The sequence below is a fragment of the Larus michahellis genome, chromosome 9 (assembly GCF_964199755.1).
Source record: "Larus michahellis chromosome 9, bLarMic1.1, whole genome shotgun sequence".
Lineage (NCBI taxonomy): Eukaryota > Metazoa > Chordata > Aves > Charadriiformes > Laridae > Larus > Larus michahellis.
In genome coordinates this window covers 12,182,796-12,208,788 of record NC_133904.1, presented here as the reverse complement: position 1 = coordinate 12,208,788, position 25,993 = coordinate 12,182,796, and the positions used below count along the sequence as shown (strand labels likewise).

Here is a 25,993-nt window from a genome sequence, read left to right as displayed (position 1 = left end):
TATTAGAGGTAGACTGACACTTTATCTAAAAACACATTGCTAGCCCTCACTATTCAAATGAATAGTCCTTTGCTAGTTGGACTAGTCCTACTACAATTAGTGCTTCACAAGAAAAAGATAAAACAAGGGGACTAGCTGGATAGGACAAGATTTACTGCTGTATTCCCATTTCCTTCTTGAAAAATCCAAATATGCCTCCCCAAAGGACATAGCTGGCATGGGAAAAGTTACATCAGTTACAACAGACAAAGTCAAGATGACTTTTTTTTTTTAAGTGATACTAAGTTTACACACAGTTCTTTTTTTCCCCTCCTTTAGAAGAGAGTAGTTGTTCCAGCAAGGGTAGCAGGAAGTGGCAGAGAAGGGAAAGATGCTGAAATAGCTGTCACTGTCCCCATGGGAAGGAGAACCTTGCAAGAGTCTCTGGATCTGTAGATCAGGGTCCCAATTACTGTGCAGTATTATTAAGTTCAATTTCACATCTCCAGATCTTAGTGGAATTTTCAAAGTAAAAACTATGTTATACATCACAGCACTACAAGGAAACAAAATATGAACAATGTGCTTTAGTAAATGTTATCTACAGATTTTTATGAAGGAAAGTCTTTGCCTTTGCTTAAAAACTAAGTTCATTTCACAGTCATATTTTATATTATTTTAAGTAAGCGGATAAATTCGAAACACCTATTGGTAAAAATATGCATCAATGAAGGTGAAATGCTCACCCAAGATTCAGCATCACAGTGCTCATGCAAGACATTAAGTTTTACTGTTTAAACAGTAGGAAAAAAAAAATAAGATCACTTGCTTTGACAACTGCGGAACAAAATAATTTTCTAAGGGGCATAACTACCCTTCAGATGAAAGTTAATTTTATCCTATTTAATTATAGACTGTTACCAATTTAAATCCTACCCTAGAACATTGAGTTTACCGTGCTGTCTTGCATGTATGTGATGGACACGTGTCATTTATTAGGCTCTTTCATTATTTTTTGGATGGTGTTAATTGCTCCACATACATATTTTTCCTTCTACTATAACAATGACTGTGTGTGGCATGGCTTTGTGCACCATTACACCATACCCTCAGCTTTAAAACAGAGTACTTGCAGTTATGGAAGAAGCGAACCTACAAAATTCCTTCTACATTCCTGAGACCTGCAAGAGTCTTGCAGCTTTTTCTCTCAGCTCCAAACAAGCTGCTACCGGAAGAAAAATTGCTGTGGTCAACACTGCAGCTCTGTAGTTTAAATGGATCTGATGATCCCAAAATCTTAGGACATCAAAGGCATGTGCCTACTATGTGGCAGGACTTCAGGACTCGAATAGCAGCTCTGAAGGGACTACAATACAATCAAACATTTGGGACAGAACATATTCCATTATTACTGAGGTCACGGTGCTTGGTCCCCACTCTATACATAGTGTCTTTTTATATACACTGAATTTGGTCAAAAAGACCACAGATTAGGCAGAGAGGTAACAAGTAGGGCCTGCATTTCTATTCCCAGGGTACTGCCTGGCAAAACTATTCTTGAAGTACCAAAATGAAAACCGACCATATTCCTGAGAAGTGCCAAATACCCACCAACATCAACAATACAGGACTGATAATAGTTTGGTATCTTGCAAGATAAAAGTCAGTTAGCAAGACTGCTAAATGTCAGCTTTTAAACTCTTTAGTATTTACGTTTAACAATTTCCAGGGGAAAAAGAAAAAAGAAAAATCAACAGCACACATACCAAGGTTTAGACTTAAAATCTCCATGTTGTCCTTCATAAGTGAGGTGAGGATGAAGTAATGCCTATTTTCTTTTAAAAGTAAAAATCAAGTATAATGAAAGCACATCAAGAAACAAACTGTACAATTTCTGAACTGCACTGTTTATTTTGCTGCTTGAAACCTAAGTGACAGTATGCCACTATAATTATGGGGTTTCTTCTAAACCTTTACTACACTGCAGGTACAGAAATATACGGACACATTTTTGGAGAACTGACATTTTGCAAAATGCAGCAAACATTTCAATTTATACATGAGAAAAGGAAGTGTTCAAAAGGGTATGCATTTCAAGTTATTGCAGGTTATTTCTGTGAGAGAATTTCTGCAGGTAAAACATGTTTAAATTTAACCAACAGTAACGTGTCAGTGTATTTAAAATCATGACAAAAATCTTCTCTCTGGTCATTAATTGCCCTTTGACAAATTACTAGGATGTTGTATGTTTAGGGCAAGATGTCAATACAGCATAAATCCCGTGGTATTTTGGTTTTCTTCTGGAGATTAAAGCTGTTTTTTTTCTTGGGATTAATGCAGCAGCAAAACACAAACCAGCTGATCAAAAAAGCACTTCTGCCATAACTCCAATAATTTCAGGGCACACCAACCGACAGTAGTTTTGCCATTCCCAGTTCTTTAAAGGTTTACATCACTGCACTCTTGCCTTAAGTACGTTTGTAAAAGCTTGTTTTCTGTTAGGCCAGCTTGCTGACTACAGCCTGGTTGAGAGAATTTAGTTGGTTGGTCCATTTATCTAACGCAGTATACCGTGCACCACCTCTCTTCTGATGATCCAGTTCTAGGAGCTGGTTGACTTGATCAATTCGGCCATGTATAGTGCTAGAAGCAAATAAATAAATAACTATAAATTGATAATGCACATGGAAAGAGGAGCTAACAATAAATCAGAGGTAAAATAAGATGATGTCTTATACAAGAGAGACACAAAGTCCATTTCAGAATTCAGCACTTATTGTAATATATTGTCCTGGGTAGTACTGCTTATTTAGTTGTCATCATGATTGGAAATCAAATGAACTAATTCATTGGGCAATACATATATTATCTCCTTCGCTATGACCCACATATAAAGTCTGAAGCAGTATGAGGTAAACAGTTCTTGAAAGGCAAGGAATCATGAAATATGGAGATTTATGTAAAAAGAAATTAAAATATAAACCCATGTATGGATTACATTTTCCTAGGAGATGCAAGAAGTTACTCTCCCAAAAAAATCTTACGAATTGTAGTTAAGTTTTTACAGTCGAGAGCAGACTAATAATTTGTAAACTTGAAAATGTACTCAAAAATATACATGGGTATAAGCAGCAATTACTACTAATAATAGTTTTCATAATTTAATAATAATTCAAGTAATTTATTACATAATTCAAAATTCAAGTGAAAACATCCCACTTAATCTCTCTCTATAATTTTCTTGCCTCATGTCTTAGAGGTATACTTTACTGCTCGTAAGTGAAGCAAATCTAAAGTCAGCATCATTACCTCTCAGTTCCAAAAATCAACCAGTATTGTCACAACGCACAAAAATATTGGGTTTGTTGCTTCTTGTATACTTCCATTATTTTAAAGTAATTAAAGGCCAGTAATCAAGAATAAAGTACATACTTATCCAATATGCACTGCACAAGCAAGCTTTCCACATCAGCTACATCTATGTTTAACTCCTAAAAGAAAAAGAAAAACTCATTATGCTGCTACTCTGTTTTGCAACATTAGATCCTTCCAATCTTTATTTTCATTCACAGAATTTGGTTTCATTTCTGTTTCTTACTGTTAAAAAGTATCAATTCAATAATGATCTATACATCAAAAGAACTCCACCCAAAGTATATATGTCTAATGATGAAGAGATCAGTAACCTCAGAAAAGGCTGAAGAGGCTAAAGCAAAATTTTTGGAAGCTCCAGAAGAGGAATTCCTTTGCTGACTGACTGAACAAAAACCCCAACCAACGAAAAAAGAAACCGAACCCACAAAAGAACCCAGGAAATAAAATAAGACAATAATTATCAGAAAAGAATGGGTCTGTACTCAAAACCGTTTAGAAGGCTAATTGCATCTTCTGGCTCAAGCAAGTTCTACAAATGTTAAGGCTAGCTTAAAAAAAAGGCATACAGAGTTCTGAAGACAATTTAAGCAAAAAAATAGGCATTTCTAATACTTCATCATATATTTTGGAATGCTGTGAATTTTTGCAAGAAAAATCACAGACAGCAGATGGAAATAGTCACTATTGTCACTGCGTTTTGATTTTGCTCTTTCTAGATTAGGGAATGAAACCAGTGATTCTAGTTTTATAGTTGGTTTGTTCTATTACCACAGTTCTGTAACTCTTACAACACAGACAATTTGAAGATCTCTCTTGAACAAAAGGAATTAAAATTTGGATTTTTATCTTCATAAAATTTACATTCATAATTACATTTTGAATTATACGAATTTCACTTCTTCTATTTCTCTTCAGAAAAGTGCTTTTCTACACCAAGTAGAATATGGTAATTGAGTATTTTAGAAGTATATCGTAGCACATATTATAAAAAGCGTTTGGACAACACTTGAAATTTACATTTTAGCACTGTAAAGCTGCTAACAGTGCATCGGCACTGCTTTATGGTTTAGATTATATTTTAGATGTTCTATTTCTGGAAGCGCTGTATTTATTTGAGACCTTCTATTCACAATTAATCATTTACTTAAGCAAATGCAAGACTCCACTGACACATACCTTAGAAATAAAAGGAATATGTATTCTTGTGTAAGGCTTAATTAATTTTATAAGCACTTGTGTTCTGATGTTTCGCAAAAGCTCTGTAAGAGAAGAAAAAACAAATACTGTAAAAACAACAGTACTGAAATGAAGATGCAATACAGCTCCATATAGAAAGATATCCTAACTACCACGAACTTTTACGGTAGTAATTCAGTGAGGTGAGGAAGCACAGCAAAATAAAGGAACCCTCCTTTTCCAAGGATCCAAGCAATATGTAACTCTGAAGATGGACAGATAGAGTTGAAAACTGTTTAAAGATGGAGCAAAACGTATTCCCTGGTAAAAATTTATATTATTCAAACTAACTGGATAAATCACACAGATTATTGCCAAGTACGTCTGCCCCTCTAATATATGGTTAGAATACTTGTCTTGTACAAAAATGAAAAGAGTTATTCTTAAGGCTCTGAAACTTAAGTCTGCATGCATTTAAAATGTGACTATTCCCCATGAAGTTAAGTTAAAACATCAGGGCCTAGTAGTATAATTATAAGGAACCGAAGAAGTAGTATAAAACAGAATCTGCATGAAGTAGCTGATTTTTCTTAGATACGATAGTGCAGCCATTATTTCAGAAATTTTTACATTACTAAAGAAAATTTGGATAAAATGAAAGCATAGATTACAAATTTAAATTTAACAGGGAAAGAGCTAGAACCATTTTTACCTAACTAGTTACTCAAGGACTGTTTACATAATGAAAAATAATATTGAAGACCAAATTACATATCTCAATAAAACTAAGGAGATTAAAACAATGAGGCAAGGTATGTAAACATTATACCAACAAACACACATTCTGTATCACTACAGAGTGAATAAGATGGGACTGTCTTTTTCATCCCTGGATATCACTAGAAGACTGCTATCATGTAAGGGGTGAAACTCAAATTCTCTTCAATCCCTTGATTCAACTGTCCTCCTCCTCCTGCTTTACAGTTCTGTCATACTTTCTTCCTTAAGCACCCATCTCTCTCATCTTAGAGTCTCTCCCTACAAGACTTTGAAGCTCACCAGCAGTCGACATGTAACAGCAGCAGAGGCGTTATATTTAGTTTCCCCTGCTGTTTGCCATGTTCTCTTTTACAAACAATACGCATAATAAAACCAGGTCTCTGGATTTAACTCTTTTCTTTCATGTAACTATCCAGCTAAATTATCTTGCAATGCCACAGTAAGCCCTACTCTTGATGAAAACAGTAGTTATCTGAAAAACTGAACACTATATTCAAGTGAAGAGACTTTTAAATTCTCAGATACATCACAAATGCCAGGGGTAACTTTATTTTGTCATGTTAATGGAATGCATCGGCATGTGTTAGTGTGTTCCCCTGCTTTATTAAGTACAGGTACTATAAATCCAAATGTTGTTTTCAATATATATATATTAGAATTATGTATCTTATTACATATTTTATTACTACATATTTATTAATGCAACCTTCACTACATTATCTACCTATTTTGTCTCTAATCTGAAGCAGAAAATTAACCTTATAAACTAGCAAACATCTAACTTGGAGACTGACACAAACCTTTACAAGTAAGGGTTGCCTTCATTTAATCCTTCCAAAGGAAAAAACAGTCAGCGCCTAACACCACTGTAGATATTGTCTTAGAATAAACTTTCATCATTCCTGCAATTCTTCACAGTCATTCTACACGCCTAGATGCATGTTGGCTTTGACCAACCTCTTAAAGAAACTGGAAACAGTAAGGGAATTGCCCAGAAGTAATTACAAAAGAACTCTCATTCTGCCAAGAAGAAAAATAAACCATGGGGAAAAAAAAAGCTTACCAAGTAGTGAAAAAAAAGGATTAAAATAGCCTGCAAAAATACCTTCAATGTGCTCCCTTATGAAGGGATCGTCCATGATGTTGCTGTGATTTGTTTTCAGAATCTTCTCAAATTCAGTGATGTCGTTATTCTGATAGGCACTTCAGAAAAAACAGGAGACTGAATTATTATTTTTTAAAAAACAGACTCATGAGACTTTGTGCTACAACTTATAAAAAAAACCCCCCTGTATTAAGTGTTGGTGGCAAATAATTATATTCAGAATCTTTATAAGTCAAGATGAGATGCAAAAGGAATGACCTTTCTTCTATTTCAATTTTAGTAGCATTTACAAAATTTTAGTACGAATATTCAGTTATTTCGCAAGTACGCTCTTGTTTCAAAACTTTTTGTACTTGAAGCATTTATTCTTTAAAAAAGCCTAGACCCTAAAAATAGCCAATTTTGAAAAGAATCGTTACTTAAATTTTGGCTTCATGAAGCCATACTTTATGGAACAAATAAGAGCCAAAAAGAACACAGACGGCTGTTGCTCTTTCTATAATGTCCATTTTAAGCTGAATCCTAAAAATACTGGCAGATGGAAGAAATCCCAACTTCCAGGATTAACCATAAGTAATTTTGGCACAATATTACCTTTTAGATTTTTATTTATAGCTTGTTTTTAGTACATATATTGTTTAACTAGTCAATCTCGTTATCTGAGAAAGCATTACAAGAAGAAGGTGGGTTTAGGCACCTATTGTTCAGCAGTGGCACCACAAAGTCAGTTAAAGGTAAGAGCTGTAACCACTGAAACAAGATCTTTTTCTTGAAATATAATGGTTTTACAACTCGACTTATCTTTTCTTACAGGAACAGTCAGCTGTAATAGGGACTATCCACTAACCAATCAAACTTACTCAGTAATTTTGTTATATTAAGCTACAGACTATCAATATTTAACCTGGAAGTTCGATACATGCTTTCAATTTCTGTTTCATACTAACCATGAAACATTTTAAAAACACTGTCTATTTTCCCTTCACAGTCTCTGTATGTTTTCAAACTGGTTTTAAAATGGTCAAAAAAAAGTCATCCTTTGATATCATAAAAATGCACAGGAAAAAGACGAGTTAAATTTAAAGTGGAACTTGATGAGTTTATAAATGCAGTTATATGAATGGAATTGACACTTTGTACTGTATGTAATGTCTCTTTACCATATGTAAAACATTCAAATTCCCAATGTAGAGTAAAAGAAGAATTTAAAACATAACTGTAATCTTTGGAATTGATTTTATCTTCTGCATATTTCTTATCTACACTGCTTTAATTGCATTATTAATTTTAAAGAAGCAGTTATACTCAAATGTCAAGATAAAAGATATAAATTAGGAAAATGAATAAAATCAGATTGGGTGAGGCCATCTGGAGTTCCTTCTGCCTCAAATTCACATGAAACTATGACAGTGAAATAGAAAAGACATGTCTGAAGTGGAATTAATGGAAATTGTCACTTCATAAACTGCCAAGTCATTTATTCATCATTATGTCAATAACAAACATCCTCACTTTCAGAAACAATTTGTATGCAATACAATGGTGCAGGACCAAAGCAGCATCAGAGCAAGGTTTGTTCCAACATGAGATGAACTGTGTATTTCAAAATGTGAGCAGACATTACTTCTTACGTAATGAAAAGGTGGGACAAGTTCTCCTACACATTGTTCTTTTTTTTTTTTTTCCACTTGATAAAGCAAAGGCAGGATAGAGTCGATGGAACAGGTTAGCTTCACTGCACAATACACAAAAACTGCCTCAGTTCAATTTATTTTGCCTGATGATATTAATACCCTAAAAGTTGTAACATCACAGTTGCCTCTAAGAGGTAACGAAGCATTCAATTTTCACGTGAAGGACAGGGGAGATCACTTGGGAGCTCAGTTTTGTATTCCTGAATTGTGAAACTCCTTTAGTAATCATGACATATCCATGCATCCAATTATTCTGTTGGCTTTGGTATTTGGTGTCAATCATCTCAGTTTCTCACATATAATCAGCCAAACCCTAAAGCCTGGTTGCAGTACAAGGTAGGACAACTTTATTTAAGGGAAGAAATGAGGTTTTTGCCACTGCATAAGAAATTCACCATAGCAGAAGACAACAGCGTTTTTCTGTACCCCTACCTGGTAGAGAATAAATACTTTTGGTATGTCATAGTAAATAGAAGTTTCTTAAGAAAAACAAATGATTGACAAATATTTGCTCAATATTTATGAAATAACTGTGTTAGCTGTGCAGAGAAAAGCCACCTCTAAAAACATTTCACTTCTGGTTTGGACACTGTATCTTTTTTATTTTTTATTCTCTTCTCCAGAAAAATTAAAATCTTACCTTACTAAATTTGTCATTGCTAGGATCTCTGGATCGTTTTTGTATGGTTTAGCCTACACAGAAAAGAAAGCACAATACATATGTTTAGATTTTAAATATTTTTTTCCATTTGCACCTTTTGGGTAATTTCCCTATGAATTCAGAAAAGGGGGGGAAAAAGGAAAAAGAAAGAAAAAATACCTCCTGAGAGTCAAACGGATTTATTCCAGATTTCATGAGCATGTTTGCTAAGACCAAGTATTTTAAGCAAGTGGTTCTTCTGGGGCTCCCTGATTCATCGTAATTCTTGAATGCTTCAAAAAAATCAGTATGTGCCTTTTCAAACTCTCCTTCTCTTAAGTGCATTTTGCCTCCACATTCTGAAAAGAAAACACAGATGAAGAGAAAAGGAACACTGCGTGCTTGTTGCTGACTACAATAATTGTACTCAGAAGTTCCACGCTATTTCTAAATAGATTATTGAAATATTTTCAGGAGTCTTTGCATTCTCTGAAATCATTAGGGAAAAAAAAAGCATTAGGGACTTCACATACAGCATTGCCATTTTAATGAACCCATTCCAAAGAAGAAAAAACAAAACCAACCCACACCATAAATCTAAAAGAACACTAATCTTCACAGCCAATGATTATTTAACCTTATGTTAAAATACTGTAAAAACTATAATGGAATTTAGCTCCATTTCAAAGGCAACGAACTTCCTATATTTATGGAATTTTCCCAATCTGCTGAGCAGAACCACACAGAAAAATTGAGAAATACTCTATATCTCCTTTTATTTCTGAACTACCCACTGGTACTTTATTCATATACAGTTTGTCTGCCTCTGAATCTACAGGATCCTCTGTCTTTATAGTTGGAACTGGAAAAAACATTCATTATCAGATTTTCATAAAACTAATCTATGCAACAGAAGTTAAATGAAAAAGTCAAGATTAACTTGCCTCTGATAACGCCCATGATCAGTGGATGAGGAATGGCTGACTTGATGTGCAATGACTGTTCATATAGTGCTTTAAGTTTTTTGTTATTTTTCTGTGCTGTATACATTTGAATTTCCAAAGCATAGATTTCCAATAGTTGAGTACCTTTTTTTAGATCATCTTCCCCATCATCAGTCTAGGATAGATTAAGTAATAAATACTGTGAAATTTTAAGAGAACAGTGATTTCAGTTTTATACTAGTAAAAAACTGATTAACAAATACTCTCAGTAATTTCCTGTCAGAAATAAGGATATTCCTAAAACTTTACAATTCAACTATTAACACAAAACATAATACTCAAAGAACTTATCACAGGCCAAGCTCTGAAGGCCTTGTTTAATAAAGACAGGTTTTTTATTTAATTAAATGTTTTCCTTATAACAACTCTCAGAACTTTGCCCTTTATTCTTTTCCACTTCCCTTAAACCGCACTCTCAGTATATGAATGCAATGACTCACCCACATACATACAGATAATACATACGACTCTTCTGCTGCCTATAACAGAACCATTTCCCAGATATCTGTAACCCATTTTCCATGCTGGAGGAAGAAAAGGGGACACAAACAAGTGCAGCAGGCTGCATGGCTAATTTGTTTTTTCCCCTTCCAAGGGGGAAAGTAGCAACTGTACTTTCAGTTTTGAGTAAAGCTCACTGGGAATCTTCACTATATTTTAAAATAAATGTCTATGCATTATAGATTATTCATATGTGTTTCTCATCCTTTGTTGTGGTTTGGGCCAGACTGGCCACGGAAATGATTAAAAGGAAACTTAATCAGCAGTTGTGAATACTTTTTTAAAAACTCATCTTTAAGCAGGGAATAAAACACTTTTTAAAAACTCATTTTTTGTTCATGTTATTAAACAGTTAACAAATTAAAGCAGGCACACTATTTCTTCTCTCTGTACTAAAGCTCAACAACATGCCTCAAAGGCCAACAACAGATGTAAAAAAAAATAAAAATCAATGTTGTGTACTAAGCTACAGTGATTTAGAACGCAAAGGTACCTGGCATGACTGATGCAGCTGACGCAAAATCTTTTGTAACTTTCCATATTCTTCTCGTTCTAAATATAATTTGCCAAGCTGTAATGAAAAAAAAATTGAAGTACTAAGGTCTATTAAGATTTCACAATCTGAAAAGGTGGTGTCACAAACAAAAGCAAAGAACAGTAAGTTATATATTTTACCTTTGTGTTTGTCTTAAACCACAATCTATCATTCTTAGCATCTTTCAGAGCTTCGAGTGTTGTTTCATAGAATTCCTGAAGCAAATCCATCTGACATAAAAAATCAGAATTCTATAATTGTAAACAGCAAATTTGTACCTGTTAATAAAGTAAATCTGAACAAACTAAAAGTGCATGCTTGAACTTCAAAATAAGAAAGATATCAGCATCTTATTGAATGTCTGCTTTTAAATTGTAAAGAGTTTCTAAAGTAACAAAAATAAGTACACTTGCTTTTCTTACATGAAATAGATAGAACAAGAAAGTATTCACAGTTTAAGATTTGCAACCATCTATCGTGTTAGCGAAAAATGAAAGCCACCTTATACAAGCTCATCTTATATAACCAAGTAATAAAATTCTTATGTTGTGTAACAAAAGACAAACACTAACAGGCAACCTTGCTCCTACTTAAAATAAGAAAAACAAAAATAATTTACATATCAAAAAGAAAATATGATTTAGAAAGAGAGAGAAATGGTCAAAGAAAAAGATGTTCTATACTATCAGTGCTGTGCGGAAGAAGCTCTTGAGCACATCAAACCGATTCTTTGCATAAACCCCAAAAATGCAACATCCAAATGGTAATCAAAGTGCTGAGCGAGACCTTTAAAAAAGGTTCTACAGAGAATGCATTAGTATTATTTAAGGCCATTTTTCTTTTGGGGATAACAGATCTGGGGCAATACATCAAGTTAAGATTTCCAGCTTGTCTCTCCAGGTCTGGCTCCAACTGCATTGAGACCAAACACACTGATCTCTACCAACAAGTTACAGTCTAAGACAATAAGAGTAAACCTTAAGAGTAAACTCTTTAGACCTTAAGAGTAAACCACCATTCAACTATTAAACTTCCATTTCCTATGAGTGGCAGGACATGTAGGATTGTGATAATGACAGAAGAGCCATCATTAAAGACCGCTGATCATCCATATGCAGGTGCTACTTCCAGCTAGTCAGGGGAGCTTCCTACTCTCTGTAAAGCTTCTACAACACCACAAATGAAAGGGAGCTGGGCTGTGTATCTATGAAGATGTACCTAGCTTGCACAGTACACTCAAAGACAGGCAGTATTTAACACCAACAGTTAATTGCAATGTTTTTCAAAGATTCCCCTCTCCTCACAAAGTAAAAAAAAAGAAAAAAAGTATTGTTTAATTAGAAATTATATTTGAGAAAGTACTTATAATGTGTAGCTACTACGCTAAAAAAGAAAGAAAAAAAGTATTTACTTATTAGCATAGAAATCACAGGTAAATATTGCCAAAAAAAGACAAATTTATGAGAAGCTATGTGTGTTGACCGAATCCATTAAATGCAGGAAATATATTTTAACAATATGACAACAAATTAATACTGCAAATGTTCTCTATTAAGATAAAAAAAACCCAAACAAATCAACAGACTACCATACACAGAAAAGTCCACAGTTAAAAAGGAAAACCATGAAGATGAAAGAACTAATGATCTAACCTGCTTGGAAGTAGAGATATAATCAAGAATAGAATTGATGGATTTTTCAGAGTAATTCCTTGTAACTGCACTCCGTATGTAGGTCAATAGCTGTTTATATCTGTTCATCATTTCAGGAAAGTTAGTCTAAAAGAAAAATAAAATTACATTATAATTTTTATTTTAATGCTTAAAAACTGAGTTATATCTTGCAAATACACATACAGAAAAGAAAGCGTAACAGAAAGACTATGCAGTAGTTGTTGCTATTAGGAATTTTACATCACCACTTTATTCATAAGCAGCAGAATCAGGAATCGCTTCAGCAAGAGTGCATGGAATAGACATTTAAAATACTTAGCTCAACAAAGAAAACGGAGTTGGCTGTACAACTATTTGGAATGGTTGCATATGTAGCGTATGAATTTTTCACTGATTTGTTACGGTGAAGTAAATGTATATAGAAACATTACTGGTTTCAATGGTATGACACCTCAGGATAGCAAGGACTGAGTCTCAAACTCTCAAGAGTATCAGCTGACTACAGCAGCTATTTTGCATCCATTTTGCCTTTGACTTGCAACCACCATATAATTTCCCTGCCATGCCTGTATTAGCCATTAAAGGCTGCAAAAGACAAGTTCTGGCAGATTTAGTTGTCACAGCCATAAATTAGAATAACAACTTAAGATCTCTGGATCAAATACATATTTATGTCATTTAGTGTCAAGCGATAGCTGTAATTCCTACCAATTTAAAGTTTATTTTAATCATCTGTTTGAGAGCTTTGAATCCCCATTCTCCTTTTTCACCTTCGAGCTCCAAAACCTGAAATAGAAGAATTTTTTAAACAATATTTATAAAAGCTTTATTCAAACTTAAATGGATTTGCATCTTGCTTAAAATGTACATATCCCATACATGCCTTTTTCCCCCACTTTGTTCCTTATGAAGTCACGTTTCACTCTTCCCTGTTCTTCAATTTTACTCTTCCCTGATATTATTGAGAAAGCCAGCGTGGGGTATGCATCTTATTAGATTTCACAACTTTGCTGATGTAGGGAGGGTGAATTGTTATTTATAGATTTTTGTTGTTGTCTAAGACCAAACACTAAACTTTAATGCCACTCCATAAACACACATACACAAAAAAGTTCTAACACCCCCTGCAAAACTGACTCAATGCCCCTTGACTAAATTAGTAAAAAATGTATACTTCCGAATTACTATAGTTTCTTCACATATCAGAAAGGCTTCTACGCTTTAATGTAACACGGTCAAGGGAACGTTTTGTAAGTAAAAATTTTGGAAAGTTTTTTGGTTTTGTTTTTAAAGTCATGCATATAATATTGTTACACACTATAAATAAGCCAAGAGATGCAAAAAATCTGTTTTTTCTTTTAAAAGTTACATCTAACATATTGCTTTCTGGTGGCAGCATACAAACATTAAAAATTTAAAACTGCCATGAAGGAAAGAAACTCTGTGTCACTTAGTATTTATACATTTAAAGCTTTGGGATTGGATAGCAAACCAAATATAATACATTACATAAGACACTGGGGAAAACGCCATTTCATTTTAAAAAAAACCTAATGGATCTGGCTTCTGTAGCTGACACATGAAAAAATGCTTAGGACTGTTTAATTAACTTAGTAAATCCTGAAGATTAAAAACTCAGTTTTGCAATAAAATAGGACTATTCCATGTCCTATTTATGCCCCCTAAGAACGATCCTGAAAGGCAGTCAGACAGGAGTCTAAATCGTCCAATGATAAACTTAGCACATCAGTAAGTTAAAATATAAACATTACTCTTAAAATTCCTGAAACTAACTCAAATGCTAAGCAAATATTTTAAAATGTGAATTAATGTAAAATAAGAGATAAAATATAACGACAGAAAACCTTCTGAAAACTGCTTAATGCTGCTTTGGGATCATCTTCCTTCAAAGCTTTAGAATTGTAGTATTGATTTTCCAGATCCACATTTGGTTCAGAATTGCTGTCCTCAGAATATTCCTACATTTTAAGGAAAAAAAGAAGAAACAAATAAAAATCAGAGAAAAAAAAGAAAGGTTCAGAACATCTAATATTCTGCTAAAAATAGATAAAATATAGTAAGACATATTGCTAAAACTGACACAGAAAATACTTATACACTAATGGAAAAATCTTCAGGTTTAGAGCATGTAACAGGTATGGACTCGTGATTTCATCATTCTCCCACTGCTAGGCCAGCCTCACCATCCACCAACACTTGCCTGTCAACAGGTTTCTTCTGGACTAATGAACTCATAGCTCTACCAACTTCGCCTTTATGACAAGTACAGACTGTATTATTAAAATTCTGCCAATTCTGGTGTTTAAGGAGAGACGCCTAATAGCATATGTCATTTCTGTATGGGGGAGAGAACATGCTGGTCTCTAGTCTTCTAAAAGGCACTCTATTATATATGACCTTTGCTACCTACAGAAAAGACTGGGGCTGAGTTGCCACACAAGTAATGATTCAGCAATGAGGGATATAAAATGCTTCCATGAATCTCCCCTTAATCTGCCTTTTTATGCCGTAACGATTCATACTTGTCTAAGGAAATTAAAAGAATAACGCTGATAACACCAGCTGCTTCTGTGCTGAGAAGCAGGAGATGATTGAGAAAATGCTAAGGATACTGCCAAAGAGGGTGGGGTGGGGGCATATGCACAATAATTTAATCAAATAATTACCTATCATGTGCACGAGCACAAAACAAATCGAAGAATTTACTTCTACCAATTATTACTTCATTAAAAAAAAAAAAAGGTACCGTGAGGCTTTTTCTGATGAAAAAAACTAGGTATTTTATCTTCTTTTGCTGAAGGACAATGTTGCATGTCTGAATTACGGAACACTAACAAAACTCAAATAATATTTTCATCTGAGGTTTACACAAGTTAAAAATATTTCACACTTCTGCGTTTTCAAGCCAGCTTCTTTCAACAGTACTTAGCTATCAGGAGACAAAACGTTTAACACAATTTATTTAAATCTCAATGTTACTGTTATCAGAGTGACCTTCCCTTGTAACAATATAAACAATGCATAGTCAGGTACGCTTTTTTTAAGTTGGCATTTCTTCTTTTACTGTAATTCTTCATCAGGCACATTTATTCTTTTGTTCATTCATATATTGCTAATATTAATGGGCTCCTTTCAAAACCATGGGAAGGAATGAAAAAAAGATAAGGCAAAAAAGAAGTTTTAAATTAGCTCTCTCCTCCCTACAGCACAAGCAAATCTTTCAAAGTTTAAGTTTTCTGAAGTTCTAATGGAAAAATGAATTATGGAAGCCCACAGTTAGACCAAATTTTATTAAACATGGTCCCTGAGACATTTATTCTTCAACCTGCTAATGTTTCTATTTGTTGCGTGTAGGCAAATTGCTCACATACGTACTTATTTATACTCACACCAACTATTAGTATTTTAGTAAGAATCAGTGGACTTAAATGCCTAATGAATTCCACAAACCTGTTTTCTGAATTCATAGAGAACTATAGAACTTAATACTGAAAACAGCAAACAAAATAGGAAGCAAGTGTCTTATTTCACCGGGCAGACTTTCATTTTGGTTAGCTTGTTTTTGGAAATTCTTTACCCTATTGATCCAACATCAATGGAGCAGCTACAAGAAATGCACATGGTGTCAGCAGCTGTAAGTGTATCAGGCACCTTATGAAGGTATTGGCTGCCAAAGCTTAAACAGCATAGCATTTAAGATACATGTAATCATCTGATGTCTTGTTTATACTAAATTTGAACAATGAGCAATGAGTATGTATTACAAATAGATACTACTTTTGGCAGAAGTATCTATTTGTAAAGATAAAAAGAAAGCAAACTAAATTCATTCATTTTAGGAAGCAATGTGCTCCGTTAGCTTAAAGCCAGAAACATCTGATTTTCCATCTTAGCTCTGGCAGTGATGCTGGATGCGGACTTGCGCAGGAAGCCTTTTTTCAGATAATTTTTCACAATGCTGCTTAAATATCCCATAAAGCTCTTTTCATAATAATATTAATACATAATAAAGAATAACTGTGAAGTCCAGGGATCATTTTTTCCTAATGGAATCACTTTGAAATGCATCAAAGGTAGTGCTTTATGTTCTCACAGCTATATTTTTCTAGATTTAGATTAGATACTAGGAAGAAATTCTTTACTGTGAGGATGGTGAGGCAGTAGAACAGGTTGCCCAGAGGAGCTGTGGATGCCCCCTCCCTGGAGGTGTTCAAGGCCAGGCTGGATGGGGCTTTGAGCAGCCGGGTCTAGTGGGAGGTGTCCCTGCCCAGGGCAGGAGAATGGAACTAGATGATCTTTAAGGTCCCTTCCAACTTTAATCATTCTATGATTTTTCCTTCATTTGATGTCTATTTGCCTCACATCAAATTTAGGATGCTGATATGGAGTTAAAAGCTCTAAGGGTGATAGGGCTTTCCTACTTCCGGATAATGTAACTTAAGGTGCTTACTTTAAAAGACACATTTAGACTTAATGGCTGTGAAGGAAGCTTTAAAACCATGAACTAAGTATGGGATGATGCCGTGAATCTGTAGGCAATCCAAAAAAAAAAAAAAAAAAAAAAAAAATCAGCCATGTAGATACTGCATCTTAATTTAAGCATCAATGCTAATTATGCCAGTGCTGATCAATTCAGAAGGACCAGCACTCTATCTTCTTTTGATGCAGAGATGACTTAGTGCAGTATGATATCAATGTGGGAACATTCAGCTTTTGCCAAAAGCAAAAGGAAAGGAGGAGGAAAGGAAAAGTGTGAAGCTGTCTCCTCAAAGTTCAAACTAAGAAAAAGAAGCATTTCCTTCCCAGTACTGAAAACAGAAAAGATCTTTTAACAGTACAGTAAATTCAGATATCAAATGCCTAACCTTTCCTCACCCTCATTTTTAACAGCTCTCCTTCCTGCCTGAACAACTTCCCCAACTCAACCCTTTTAGACAGAAAGTTTGTTGCATCGAACAATGCAGTACCAAAATAGAAGTGCACAAAACTTAAGCAGAATATCAGAATACAAAAAGGATTTCTACATAACTCTCAAAATCTCTACTATACAATCTAGACCTAATATTCTGCATAGTGAAGAACACCTTTAATTATAACTTGAAGATATAAAAGCACCTGTGTGCAACACTTTAGCTCCAGCTGACATTAAAAAAAGTAACAGGCATAAGAATTTTCTTTATTAAGATCTTGGTGATATTTTTTAAATTAATATCAACACTATCAGTACAAATGAAAACAACAGAAGTCTGAGCATGCAGAACTGATCTTTGAAACCCATTTATTTCTCCCTTCCTGAGAGAATCAAAACAGTTAAGTGGAGGGGGGTTTATTCTTACTCATGAAATTAGAAAGCCCTGGTACACCTTTAAAAAAAAAAAAACGTTGTTAAAAAAAGTTAAGACATTATTTAAGCATTGCTCCCCTGAAAATCTGCATGTTCTAAATGTAGTCAGTTATAAATAATATAATCCCCTCACATCACTTTTTGGGGGAAGAAAAATTACCACACTAGCTCAACTGTTATGGAGATAAAACCTCTGATGTAGCTTACTCTGCCTGGGACATAGTTCTTTCAAATAATTTTAATAGAAGTTAAATTAGTACCAAGGAACCAAATTAATTTACAAGTCTTTATTACATTAAGTTTTCACAAAATTCATTTCATCTAGTAAACAGCTTTAAAAGATTAAGTCTCAGCTTCTAAAATGAACACACACAGGAGGACTATTCCCCCCACTCAGCTTCAATCATCTTTTCTACAGCATGGATCCATTTGCAGCTTCTCCAGCAGCAAAGGCAGGTTAAGAGCATCCAGCACTCCCCAACTCTCCCTGTTCTTTTCTGGTCCTAGCATCACCTTCATTGCAGCAAGTCAACATTTTACACTGTACGAGTCCTTGATGATGGCTGGTCCTGCTTGGTTTGAAAGAACCGGCCCACCAATGCTTACACAGACACAGTCCTGAGGCTGGTGAGCTACGGCAGAGGAGCAGGTGACCAGGGAGGGGAAGAAAACCAGCTGTGGTTTCAGAAAACTGTAGCAGGAATCTTAATCAACGTAGTCGTGAGAGATTATATAGAGCTCTTGAAGCATGGCACCTCCCCTCGCAGACAGAATAAGGTACATGAACTTGGGAGAACGTAACACTATATCAGCGAGTGACATTTAACGGTAGGTTTGTGGTATCGTAGCAGATTAGAGTGGCACATTAACCTGGTTAAACAGGTACAAAACCAAAGATACAAATATTTTGTGAAAACTGCCCTTGTTTGGTAATAAATTTTCTTGTCTCCTCTCTTGCCTAAAGCGCTTCCCTAACCTCTGCATCAGAAGTGGAGTGATAATCTAAACTTTTGCTTCTCTGTGTGTCATTCACTAACTGTACAGGAACCAAACTCCTACTTAGCAACCCTTTTTCCAAAAAACAGCGAAAGTAGCTGTACAGAGGATAACTTTCCAGACAAAAGACACAATACAAAGAGTTCTATTTCTGTAGAAATTTATCCTTCAAAGACACTGTTAACAATACTTATTACTGTCAATTTTCAATTGCTGGTAATTTTACCAAATTTCAACCATTGGGCTGACTCAAACCATTTTTTTTTTTTTTAAATGAAGTGCAATTGTTTCTGAGAATAAGTCTGGTACAAATTTGATTTTACTTTAGCTAAATTTGTTTCATAACCATGGCATTTAGGAGGTCTGCTAACTCTAGGATTTGGAGTGAAGACCTGATATTTTGCAAGAGCACTAGTGATGTGGGTTTGGGGGGGAGGTGGGGGGGGCAGGGGGCACAGCTTGTTTGTTGTTCAGTTGCCTAAATGGGGCCAATTTAAAAAAAAAAAAAAGAAAGAAAATAACTTCTCAATATATTAATATATTAGCTTGTCAGCTAAATTTCTTGAACATTTCGTCTACAATGAACATGCACTGTTTTCACTTAGCTTATAGACACTGGCTGAAAAAGTGACCAACCGAACACCATCCCAGCGCTAAGTACAACTTTCTTTGCATTTGCTCTTAGAATCATAGAATTGTTACGGTTGGAAAAGACTTTTAAGATCATCAAGTCCACCATTTAACAAAGTCCCCAAGTGCCAAATCTACATGTCCTTTAAATACTTCCAGGGATGGTGACACAATCGCTTCCCTGGGCAGCCTGTTCCAAGCTTGACAACCCTTTCAGTGAAGAAATTTTCCCTAATATCCAATCTAAACCTCCCCTGGTGTGTTTCCTCTTGTCCCATTGCTTGTTACTTGGGAGAAGAGACTGACACCCACTGAGATACAACCTCCTTTCAGGACCACTAGCCCCCAGGCACCAGGACAAAAAGCAAATAACAGTTTCTATGTGCATTTGCCACTGGTATCCAGGCACATGAATATAAAGAAAGCAATCAGACTGGAATGTCAAAGAGTAAAGAGCAAAAGAACAGGGGCAAACCGTGAGACTGAAAGCAAGAGTGTGATTTGTGCAAGAAGTCTGCAACCACTCAACCGTGCATTGGGAGTCCCGGTTTTCTTTCCACATTCCAGGTCTCTGCTCTTCTGCTCCTACTCGCTAGCTCTGCAAGTCATCTAGCGCCTGCTGGCTCACACCGGGGCCCACACCAGGAATAAGAAGTCGGTGACACCAGCGATTTGCAATGGGGTCAGTAGAGTTCCAAGGAAAGACAGTGCTCTGCTTGTTTGGTTGTTTTTTTTTTTTTTTTTTTTTTTTTTTTTTAAGCTGAAGTTGGAAGATGCACAGAATGAGACAGCAGACTGCAGAAGGAAAAAAATGGTATTATGACACGTAAAGAGTATCAAAAAGAAGTGCCGTTTCTCCCTCTGTCACACAGCTCTCCTATAGTTAGAGGCATCCTTTTCTAAGAGTCCAGGTTTTAGCATAACTTAGATCTAACTTACTTCTGGTTAACACCCAACTGCGTATCAGATCCCGGGGAGCTCTGTTCTGAACAGAGTGCTAAATAACTCTCTCTCAAAAAAACCCAAACACAAAACCCCAGAACTTTTAACACTTGTCAATGTTCAGACAGAAAGAATTTACTGGCTAATTTTTCTCATGCTTTTTGCCTCAGTACTTCCTTCTGAGACATTATGGTAATGAGTGAAATAAGTCCCAAATATATTAGTTCTATGTTTAAAGATGAGCCTGAAGAAAATGCCTAAAACAAAATATCAGGACACACACTAAATCCATATAAAATATGAAAGAGTAATTAATTTAGAGAACAGTATATCCCATGTCCTTTGTGAAGCTCACTGTTGTTGTTTGGTTTTTTATATGTTTGGTTTTTTTGTTTGTATTTTTTTAAATCACATACTAATGTAATCAAACATAACAAAGAAACAGAAGAGTGTAAAGTGGATCTGCTTGACATAGTATTTCCCTAGTTCTAAATGCTTATTTTTGCAGCAGCATCACTTTCTTGTTTGCAATATATACATGTATTTTTTAAAATGAGTACTGAAACATAAAGAGTTGGGAAGAGGTGACAATACCTGCATGGAATGTCAACTTTATCTATTAAAAATGCATCAATACAAGGTAGGAAAATTTCCCTGTCTACTGATGAGATTGCTTATCAAGTTTGGTTACCTATAGAAATTCCTTCTGAAATGGAGTATATTTCTTCCTGTTGGAAAGATAGAGCAAACCAATTCACGTTTACTAAGCTGCCTTTCTGATAGCTTGAAATAAGAAGTAAGACTGCCTATTTCCTAATATCAACACAGCCTGAAAAGGGTAACCCTCAGTAATCTGAAGGTACACTCCCCATGTTTGAGCCATGCCAATCCTCGTGAACCTGTAGCCACCTCACTGGGTTGCAAACTGCTGGCTGTTCATTGGAATTGTATACAGCTCTTCTTCACTGAAACGATACAACTCCATAACATAAAAAGACAAGTTTCTCAGCAAACAGATTTGTCTATCCTACCCCAGATTAATTTTAAAGTTGAATTTCATTAAGACCACCGCAGACAAATTCCTTATTTATTTAGAAAAAAAACAAACAAAAAAAAATAATCAAGAAGATGTATTACAACAACTGTCAATGTGTTGTCATTGTGCCTGGAAGAATCAACTCCTGAAGAAAGGCTGAATTTAGTATCAAAGTCAATTCTAAACATAGCTGTTTGTCTGAGACTGAAAACAGAAATGGAATTTACAATGGTCTTTCCCTCTTCCTCCTTATCCACCCTCAAGCTGAAACTAGTGAAAAGAATCTGGACTGAAATCATATAAGGCACCTAACAGCACCAAACTAGAAATGAAAATTGAGTGGTTTTCATAATGACCAGTAAACATTACTCTGTTCATTGAAGCATAAAGAGGAATAATCCATGTTATAATCAAGACTGTCAATGTACATTACTAGCAAATCGTGAATCTAGGTCCATCCACCCACAAATATAAATCAATTTTTTTCCTAATGTCAAGACTTCCAACAGATAAAGTTAACTTCTCTAGGAACAACTGAGGTCATTTACACGCAAAACCTTGACTTTCAACTCAATGAAAAACTAAGCAGAAACAGATAATTATGATCTGTAAAGTGGGTGGTCTTCAGTTGTTTAACAGTGTAGTAATTACTCGAAGTATACAAAAATCCATGATGAAGCTGGGAAAGAGAGTATCTGTTCACATTTCAGTTCAAGTGCAAAACATTTGCCTACTGAAGGAAATGTAACTAGTCCTACATAATCAGCAGGTCAAGTGCACTTTTAAAGTGGAACAGCCATAATTACTTCTAATAAAAGCTGACAAAATGAAAACTTTTTTGGGAGTCTTCTTTTAACTACTATTTTTATGCTAGTAGCTACCCTCAGAGGCCTGAATCTAGTTTCACCATACTGTATTTTAACAAAATAGCTATTTCTTCTTTCATTAACTGTTACTGTAATTTCTGCCTCTCCTCCTATTCCTTAAAAAAAAATAAATTCACCAACACTCAAACGTGCTCTTTTATTTTTAATTATGTCTTGTACACATTTTTTTTTTATTTCAAACTCTTCTACAGCAGCTTTTACACCGAACTTGAGAATCATGCATCCCCTGATAGTCTTCTCTTAATTTAACTAGATTTGTATCAACATAAAAGGAAGAATCAGGCCTTGTCTTCAGGGCCCTGAACTATTTTCCAAAACAATTTTGTGGAACACTGCAATTACAGTCTCAAGCACATTTGAAAACAACATCCAATCATGGTTTGTTAGTCCAAGAATGCTGAAACTAGTCTAGCTGGAATACCTTTATTCTTAAATTCTGGGTTGGGTTTTTTTTCCCATCAGTTATAAATCCACATTAAATTTAAAAAACTGTTTCATTTAAAGATGTAGCTTTAGTATTATTTGATGCTTTACATGGGAGTTACATACTGAAAAGAAAAAATTAACATGCTTCTAGTTATTATGAACGGTATTTTTAAATTGTGGAAAGGTCTCGGCTAGTGGTAAATAACGATAATGAAAACGCTCCAGGAAAAGTTACTACAGCCAGGGGCTGAAATTTGCTGCAAGCAAGAAGTTTCAGGAAGGTTTTTCCCATGACGAAGAAAGTACTTCAGGAAAAAGAAACACAGGAAAACCAAAAAGCATTGGACCAGACATTATTCTTGGTGAAAACTGACATAACGCATTGTGAGCTTAGACCTGCACTCTTACTCAAATTTATATGTAGACAGCTGCATTTAAAGATTGAAAAATGTAATTCCAATGACTCCTCTCCATGTCTCCATGTCCAGTTCTCATGTTACGGATATTCAACATGAATTCTGCTATGTTTCATATTCCCTTGATTGTATCACATGGAAAAATAAACAGTATTTTAAATCAGGACATGGATTTCAGTGTTAATGAAAATGAATGGAAATCTGATTTTGGAACAAACTGGATCAACAAACTATTTTAATAGTCTCACTGTATTTCCTTCAGAAAGCTTGTTTTTAACAAGTTTGTGAATTCATTCATGGACTTAAGTGGAAGACTAGCAGTTCTTGGAATACTAATACAAGCAGCTCATAAGGTTAAGATCACAATGCATGTCAAACAAGCACTTTTAGGTGAATTTAAAAAACTCAAAACCAAACCCAGATGCTTTTATTCTATATCCAACGTCATCCAACCATTCAGAGCAGCTCACAACAAAAATTGCCCGGCAACTATTTCAAATAAAATCAGACAAGTATTTTAAGTGAATTCATAAGTAGAAATGATTATCAAATAATTTGCTAGAAAGCAAGTCTTCCAGAAGTGAGCATCTGGGGTTTTTCAGTGAAATTGCGATACTGTAAAAACAGGTTTAGCTGAAATGAATGACATACCGACTCTCAAGCCTCAACCATACACAGCTTTTTTAAAACGCCTCCGTTCTAAAAATATATGCAAAGTTCAGAAAAGCCAAAAAACAGCCAACCAATCCTCAAGCTGAAATATAATGGCAACAGAACTAATCAGACAGCACAGAAAACATATTTTGTCTCTAATATGACAGCTATTATAGTTTACTAACCTCCCCCAGATGCTTTTTACTCTGTAAAAAACCCTCAGTTTTAATAATTTAAAGGAGATTCGTTACATCAAAACTATCCATTATATTACTAATTTCCCCCCGCTAAATTGGTCTGTTGCTAACTGCAAGCAGCACTTTTTTAACCATAAAAGCTTAAAAAATGACCTGATCACAAAATGTAACTGGATATAGCACGAAAAATCCTAAACCTTGCAATTTAAAAAAAGAGACACCCCCCCCAAAAAAAAACAACAAAAAAACAAAAAACGCAAGAGCCTCAATAAGACTAGAAGGGCAAAAAGTTAAAAATGAGTATCCCCTTGGCGCGTTCCATCAGAAATCGGCCGTGTGGCCATTTCTCCTCATTCCTCTTTCTCTTCCCCCCACTTTTCCCTCAGTTTGACGCTCTCTCAAGCCCACGAGTGACACCCACCCCCGCGGACCTCTCGCAGCCCGGGGCGGGCAGGAGGACAGGAAACTTTATGACTTTCCTTCGTGCCCGACTTTTCGGCCAGGGGCAGAAGGCAGGGAGGGCGGCAGGGCGCCGGGGCCCTCCCCTCACCCTGACCCCTGCGGAAGACAAACGGGGGCCCAGCCTGGTTGGGCCCGCGGGGGCCAGCCCGGGGCCTAGCTAACTTCACGGGGCCCGAGCTGGCCTGTTTGTTTGTTTTGTTTTTTTTTTTCCGCGCAGAGGTGGCGGGGCCTGCTCCCAACAGCAGCACCCGCCCCTCGCAGCCGCTGCCACCACCCCTCCTCCCCGGGTGGGAAACTCATCCTGTCAGTGCTCCCTCACGGGGCAGCACCCGGCGGGGCTGCTGCTGCTGCTGCTGCTGCGGCGGCCGGCGGAGGCGCCGCGCCGGCACCGGCCGAGGCGGCACCGCTCCCGCCAGGCCCCCTGGCCGCCCCACCGACCCCCCTTCCCGCGCCTTCCCGCGCCCTACCAGGTCGTAGTCCTCTTCATCATCGCACATGAAATCATCCTCCATGTCAGACATCTTGGCCGGAGGACGGGCGGGGGGAGGGGAAGGGGGCCGGCAGAGGGAGGAGGCAGCGGGGAACGGCCCCTTCTCCCACAACCCCGCGCGGCGCTGCCCAATGTGGCTCCGCTCCGCCCGGAACCCGCTGCTGCTCGCTCCCCTCCCGCCTCCGGACCGGGGCGCACGGAGCCCAATCGGCGCTGCACCACTACCACCGCCGGTTTCCTCTCTCTGACAGCAACCGGTCCCTAGCAACGGCGGCCCGCCCCCCGCTGCGCCACCACCTCGCCCCCTCACGCCGGAGGCGCCTCCCCGGCCAGGCGACGGGCCGCGGCTCTGCCGCCCGCCCGCCCCGGTGGCCGCGTATCCGAGCGTGAGCCGCTGCGATCCCGGCGCCCGCACCGGGGATGTAAGCCTTTGTGGCTGTGCGCCCCGGGAGGGGAAATTCAAAAAGGCCGGCCGCTCGCTGGGGTATGGCGGCGGTGGCGCCCCGTCCTGCCCTCCCTTTGCCTCACGCTGCGTTTACCATCGGCAATTAACGCTGTAGCAGCAGTTTCAAAAGGCCTAAATGGTAAGAAGCACGGGCCTTGAAGGACTGGCTTTCTAAATACTGTTACACACTAATTTCTGCCTTCAGCTGCGTGAGGCAGAACCCCTGGACAGACAAGCTTTGCCTTGCCACAACCTCCACCAGGTCCGGGGTTCTCACGGGCTCCTGGAATTGGCAGTATTTACTGGGTCTCCAGATTTTTCTGTTGCTGGTTTACGTCGTTACAGTTTCTGACAGTATTTATTGTTTTTCTACAGCTACTTCTAAGTCTTTTAAAAAAAAGTGTTTCTATGCTGCCAACCAACTAACCAGGAGAAAGTTTTACCTCGGGAAGACACATTAATCCACGATGAAATTTCCATCTTAGTATGTTTCTCTCAGTCCAAGCACTTAAAAGCTTCACGAGTTGAATATTAGGAACTTTTAAGATACATGCCAAAATAGACAATTAACAATGAGCGCGGGAG

The 25,993-nt window shown here is 36.7% G+C and overlaps 2 protein-coding genes across 5 annotated transcripts in view; one reads left to right on the top strand and one right to left on the bottom strand.

Annotated features, from left to right (window-relative positions):
* Positions 1-1,865: 1,865 nt before the first annotated feature.
* COPS2 (COP9 signalosome subunit 2) lies at positions 1,866-25,282 on the bottom strand. 3 transcript variants are annotated; one of them, XM_074601336.1, is made up of 13 exons: positions 24,941-25,282; positions 14,328-14,441; positions 13,171-13,248; positions 12,442-12,567; positions 10,930-11,019; positions 10,748-10,825; positions 9,694-9,868; positions 8,930-9,108; positions 8,750-8,802; positions 6,416-6,513; positions 4,531-4,613; positions 3,412-3,470; positions 1,866-2,622 (listed from the first exon to the last, which is right to left on the bottom strand). In XM_074601336.1, exons 1-13 carry the CDS (start codon positions 24,992-24,994, stop codon positions 2,478-2,480), a joined length of 1,332 nt encoding a protein of 443 aa, XP_074457437.1. In that variant the 5' UTR covers positions 24,995-25,282; the 3' UTR covers positions 1,866-2,477. The 3 variants fall into 3 exon arrangements, with proteins under 3 accessions (XP_074457437.1, XP_074457440.1, XP_074457438.1); XM_074601339.1 differs by having other exon boundaries at positions 10,930-11,040; positions 24,941-25,120; XM_074601337.1 differs by lacking the exon at positions 24,941-25,282 and adding an exon at positions 19,983-20,248 and having other exon boundaries at positions 10,930-11,040.
* GALK2 (galactokinase 2) overlaps positions 25,272-25,993 on the top strand; it is a 49,406-nt gene continuing 48,684 nt past the window's right edge. Inside the window, exon 1 of one of the 2 annotated variants that reach the window (XM_074601333.1) lies at positions 25,272-25,547. Coding sequence is in view for 1 of the 2 variants with exons in the window: in XM_074601335.1 (XP_074457436.1) it covers positions 25,545-25,547 (3 nt within the window). In the remaining variant the exon portion in view is untranslated. The remainder of the gene's footprint in view (positions 25,548-25,993) is intronic. The other variant, XM_074601335.1, reaches the window with a different exon arrangement.